At 38.3% G+C, this 6000-nt stretch overlaps 1 protein-coding gene across 1 annotated transcript; it reads left to right on the top strand.

The window, feature by feature from the left end:
* Nucleotides 1-5055: 5055 nt before the first annotated feature.
* LOC107530274 (olfactory receptor 5L1-like) lies at nucleotides 5056-6000 on the top strand. The gene has a single exon (XM_016203960.2). The coding sequence runs from the start codon at nucleotides 5056-5058 to the stop codon at nucleotides 5998-6000; it is 945 nt and encodes a 314-aa protein (XP_016059446.2).

Consider the following 6000-nt stretch of genomic DNA (forward strand, 5'->3'; position numbering starts at 1 on the left):
TGTGACCAGAGAGCAGGGACATGTAGAAAGTTAAAAAATACATGTTGAGCCTGGCCGGGCGTGGCTCAGCGGTTAAGCGTCGACCAAGGATCCAGGCGATCAGGGTTCGATTCCCGGTCAGGGCACATGCCCGGGTTGCGGGCTGCAGCCGATCAATGACTCTCTCATCATTGATGTTTCTATCTCTTTCTCTCCTTCTCCTTTCCTCTCTCTGAAATCAATAAAGATATATTTAAAAAAAAAAAGAAATACATGTTGAAAGACAAGTATCTGCATGACGTCACTGTTACATGTAATCTAAAACAGTGTAAGGAATTTATATGCATATGTACATAACAGTATGGTGAAGGCCTGGGGTGGGGAGTGGGTGGGGGGTGGAATGGATCAATGGGGAAAAAAGGGGACATCTGTAATATTTTCAACAGTAAAGATAAATTAAAAAAATAAAATAAGACAGTCAAACTCATAAGAGCAGAGAGTAGAATGTTGTTGCCAGGGGCTAGTTGGGGCAGAAATGGAGAGATGTTGGTCAAGGGGTACAAAGTTCAGTAAAGAAGATGAATATATTTTCAAGATAAAATGTATAGCACAGTGACTATAGTTAAAATATAGTACTATAATTTGCAAAGAGGGTAAATCTAAGGTAACTATGTGAAGTGATAGATATGTTAACTAGTTTGATTGTGGTGATTATTTCACAATGTATATGTATTTCAAAGTGTCAAGTTGTACACCTTAAATATATACAATTTTAACACATTAATTATACCTCAATAAATCTAGAAAAATAATTTTAAAAGAATAAAAAAATGTACTAAAAAGAGAAATGTTTGTTGAGTAAATAAAGACAACTTTTGCTATGACTTGTTATTCACAAATTTTTAGAGACTATGGGAATGATTATGAAGCATGGAAATAAGACATTTAAACTTTCAGTTAATTTTCATATAAAATCTTTCTAAAGCTGCTGCTGCATTTCTTAGTGAAAAATTGGCATATAACTTTTGGTTCCCTGAAAACTTAACTACCCTCAGTATCTTCTGGTTGCAGGACCCCTGTGGATACCACTATCTGGAGATGCTGATGTCCCCCGTATAAAATGACATAAATCAATGCATATAGTTGGCTGTCTGCATCCATAGACTCCAGTACATGTATTTATTGTGAATCAAATCTGTGTATAAGTGAACCCTCACTGTTCAAACTCATGGTGTTCAGGGTCAAGTGCATAATATGTAGGTCCATTCAGCCTCAGTGCCCTTGACATTTTGTCCTGGATATTTTCTATTTTGAGGTACTGTCCTGAGCATTGTAGGCTATTTAAAAAAAGAAGAACAGTACATAATGCTAAAATGAGAAAACATGGTGTTTACCCTGGTGTAAGGTAAATGTACATATCAGTGTATTTAACAGCATTGACACTGAAAAAATAGACAGATTCATGATTAATTTTTGACAAAGCTACCAAGGCTATTCTTTTCAATCAATGCTGAGGAGTAATTGACTGTTCATATGTAAAAAGATGAACTAAGATGTATCTTCACCTCATGTATGAACATTAACTCAAAATGGATCATAGACATAAATTTAAGATTCAAAGGCACAAGTTATATATGTGATGAAAGATTTATATCCATAATGTATAAAGAACACTTACAAAGAGAGCAGAGGATGTCAAACTGGCAAAATATTTGCATAGACATTTCACCAAAGAAGAGTGAATTTAAGGTGCCACCATTGCAAAAAACCAGAAAATTTGAAGATATAATTCAAACCAACATCATCCAAAATGATTTCTATTTGACCCACCACACATTAATGCTCATGGGGGTGACATACGAAATATGGACTGGAGGGATGTTTGTTTCTTTGTTTTAATTATGAAAGATGATGTGGGAATGGAGGACCAGAATGTTTCCTCAGCTTAGCGTGCTGTCTCTGACATGTCAAGTTTAGGAAGCTATTACATGGTAATTTTGAATATAAAAATTTTTTTACTTGAAAGTACATTTTGACCACATAGATCTCGTCAAGTTTATGTGTACACCCAGGGATACACATAGACTAGTAGATCACCGTGGCCTACATTGACACTGGACAGTCAGAAGAAGAGCACACCTAGAACAGGTCATTGGAGGGGTCCCAGCTGATGGCCCCAGCATTGCCCATGCATTAGGGAAATTGAGCCTCAGCACTGGCTCGGAGTCTGTTCTTTGCCCCATGAAGTCATAAGGGTGGGAAGAAGTACACAGCAGCATGAGGCCTTTTCCTGCCACTTATTTTGATTTTTTGCAAGTTACAACTCAGTGCTTGGGCCTCCATCATCTCCTTTATAAGATAGACCTTGAAACAGGACTGTTCTCTTATTGTTTATGATGATGATGAAGTGAGTGAATACTGTATAATATTTAGAATAGATTCTTGCAGGTAACAAGTGCCCGAGAAGTGTGAACTATTAGTTTTCTCACCAGTAGGTTATCTCCTTCCTAGTATTTGAAGGAATTCTGGTGTGGCTTTAGTCACTGTACCTTGCTGGAATCTAGGGGATTTTGTAATATTATAAGAAAGGGGGAATTCATGAGAAACACTCATGTGATTTCATTATGGCAATGTGACCTGTGACCCACACATATGACTCTAATATGGAATGTCATATAGCACCACGAAATCTGGACAGAGACATGTTTGATTTTAAAAAATTGCTTCAGAAATTTTGGCATTTAAAAAAGTTCCTGATGCTATTCCATAGAGATTAATTATGTGTCTTCTACCACATGAGGTATTAGCTGAATTTTAATTTATTTTTACAGCATAAAAGATTAATGATAAATTTAGAACTAAAGGGACCCTTTCCCCAGGGGTTAAAAATGACAGTATAAGTCCTTAACTGTGTATTATACTTGTCCTAAGATCTTCAGCACCACGGAGGAAATGCCTGTCATTCAGGTTTGTTAGTTAGAACTAGGCTCTGGTTGCTTGGAAATGGATATATTTCCCCAGCAAACAATTATTTCAAGATATGTTTAATTCATCTGCCTTCTAGTTAGAGAGTGATGTAGCAGACCATATTCCTGTGCACTGACTGTTTCAAATGTTTTTGTGTTTTAGTATTGAGAGACCATTGATGGTGAAATTAGAACAGTTTCCTCTGGAAAACCAAAGGATGTGTATGAAAGAGTACAGAGAGAACAAATGGCAGTCTCTCCCTCCCCACCTCTCCCTCCCGCCCTCCCTCTCTCTCTTTTTATAACTTTCTCCACTCCAGTTTCTCTCATGGAATGGAAATTTTATAACCATAAAGGAGTTCCCTAATTGTCCCCCTCATGCTAAGGGTTGAATTTATGTGTCTGTCCCTGAGTAGGTCATGGGGAATCAGGACGTGTAGAATATCTCTGCTCAGTAAGTGAGGTGAATTCTTTTAGATTTGTTTTGGGTTTACCACAAACTACTTTCTTATGATCAGCCTAGAACATTAGGAAGAACTGTTTCCAAATTGACCCTCCTGTTTTAACTCTAACGTGGGCAAAAAATTCAGGTTAACCTGTTTTTTGGGGTTGTGGGTCATGTAATGAGAAAAACCTGACTTCAGCAAGGTTTTTTGTTTTCACTTCTTTAAAATTAGTTCACGATATGGAGAAAATACCAGGTTATGTTCTCAGTCCAGAATCTCTTCACTCAGTTTTCCTTACTCGTGTGTGTATGAAGTCATGGGTATGCTCCTCTAGGAAGGAGGGCAGAGAATAAAGTTTCCCCCTTCCATGTGACTTATCTTTAAGGGCAGGTCTGAACAGTAAATTGGATTTTTAGAATATACAATGTAAGTACCTCCCTCAATCAACCAGTAGAGAATTGGGAAAGTTTTCACTTACCTCTTTCCCAACATGGGTAAAGGATTTATCTTTTAGGTTTGTAGCCAAGTAAAAGTGATAACATATGATATTTCTACCATAGGTATTAATTTCTCCACATATACATTTTATTTAAATCTACATATATACACCAAGTGTACTAGGTATTTTTTAAAAATAGTCATCTCCACAACATCATTTCATATAACATGATAACTTACTGCTTTAGATATGACACACCACAGTATAAAAAGTATTCTATTTTGACAATTATTTTTTTCTCATTGTGAATATAATAAACAATGCTGCAATGTAGCTTTGGATATAATTTTTCACAATTTGTAAATGTAATTAAACAATTTTTATAACATCTTACTAAAAATGAAATCGCTCATAAATATATCGGGTAGCTTTATTATTGTCAGGGTTAAGGATACATGTTACCGAATTGCTACCCAGATAAATTTCTTCAAGAGCTGTATCTTTCTGAGTCATTATTGGTGTTCAGCAATACCATAATATTTAACCAAGTCACTTTGTTAAATTGACAAGTAAAAATGATGATGGGTTTCAGTATATATTTTAAATCTTTTTTTCATTCTGCATAGTTCCAAATTTTGACAGTACTCATGAGCCACTAATCTCAAAGAGATTTGTCACACTCCCCAACGAGGAAACTGTACATGACCATTTGCTGAAACCTTATGCTACTGACAGACTGATCTAAAAAAAAATAGTGTATATTATATAGGATCGCAATAGCTGTTATTTTGCTTGAAAAAAGTTATTACATTTTTCAGGGAACTGGAGTTGATATCATGTGGCTTCAAAGTGTATCATTGGATCTATTTCAAAGTCCATCAAAACACCTAAGTTAATTCATCAACTCAATTTCTTGTGGTAGATAACAGTTGGGAATCATATAGGTTTCTGCTGATACGTCAAATTTGGTCAGTGAGATCTGCTGACACAGTGAACATTTAGAATTATTTGACAATTGCATTTCAAATACACTGTGTTTGACATCAATGTGATATTTTTCTTAAGTTAATATAATAGGTAAGGACCTGGGAAGGGGGCAGGAGCGGGGTGGAGGGGGTTAATGGGGGAATAAATGAGGGTATCTGTAGAACTTTCAACAATAAAGATAAATTAAAAACAAACAAACAAACAAAAACCTTATCATTTGCTTTTCTAAACCTGACAGATGGTGGACATGGGGGAGGGAAACTGCACCACTGTGACAGAGTTCATTCTTCTTGGATTATCAGATGTCCCCGAGTTGAGACTCTTTCTCTCCCTGCTGTTCCTTGTCATCTATGGAGTCACGGTTCTGGGCAACCTGGGCATGATCGCACTGATTCAGGTCAGCTCTCGGCTCCACACTCCCATGTACTTTTTCCTGAGCCACCTGTCCTTTGTGGATTTTTGCTACTCTACGATCATTGTGCCAAAGATGCTGTTCAACATGTTAAACAAAGATAAAACCATCTCCTTCCTGGGATGCATGGTGCAGTTTTATTTATTCTGTGCCTATGGAATCACTGAGTTCTTCCTGCTGGCGGTGATGGCCTACGACCGCTTTGTGGCCATCTGCAACCCGCTGCTCTACACGGTCAGCATGTCCCGGGGTCTCTGCGTGGAGCTGGTGTCCTGCTGCTACCTCGGTGGCACTGTGTGCTCTCTGATTCACTTGTGCTTAGCTCTTAAGATCCCATCGTACAGATCCAATGTGATTAACCACTTCTTTTGTGACCTACCCCCGATCTTTAACCTCGCCTGCTCTGACGTCTCTATAAATGAGCTCATGGTGCTCATTGTGGTCACTTTCATTGAGGTCACCACCATGGTGATCATCCTGACCTCCTACGTGTTTATCCTTGTCACCATCCTGAGGATGCGCTCTGCGGAGGGGAGGCACAAAGCCTTCGCCACCTGTGCCTCCCACCTCACTGCCATCGCCGTCTTCCACGGGACCATCCTTTTGACATATTGCCTGCCCAGTTCCGCCAACGGCGTGGATACAGACAAGGTGGCCACAGTGTTCTACACAGTGGTGATCCCCATGCTGAACCCCCTGATCTATAGTGTGAGGAACAGGGACGTGAAAGATGCTTTCCGAAAAGTGGTGAGCTCTAGAATGTTTTCTTAG

This window comes from Miniopterus natalensis, chromosome 11 (assembly GCF_054644295.1).
Source record: "Miniopterus natalensis isolate mMinNat1 chromosome 11, mMinNat1.hap1, whole genome shotgun sequence".
NCBI classification, from domain to species: Eukaryota; Metazoa; Chordata; class Mammalia; order Chiroptera; family Miniopteridae; genus Miniopterus; species Miniopterus natalensis.

Coding starts and splice junctions, on each gene's coding strand:
- LOC107530274 (XM_016203960.2), top strand. CDS start 5,056: ATGGTGGACATGGGGGAGGGAAACTGCACCACTGTGACAGAGTTCATT.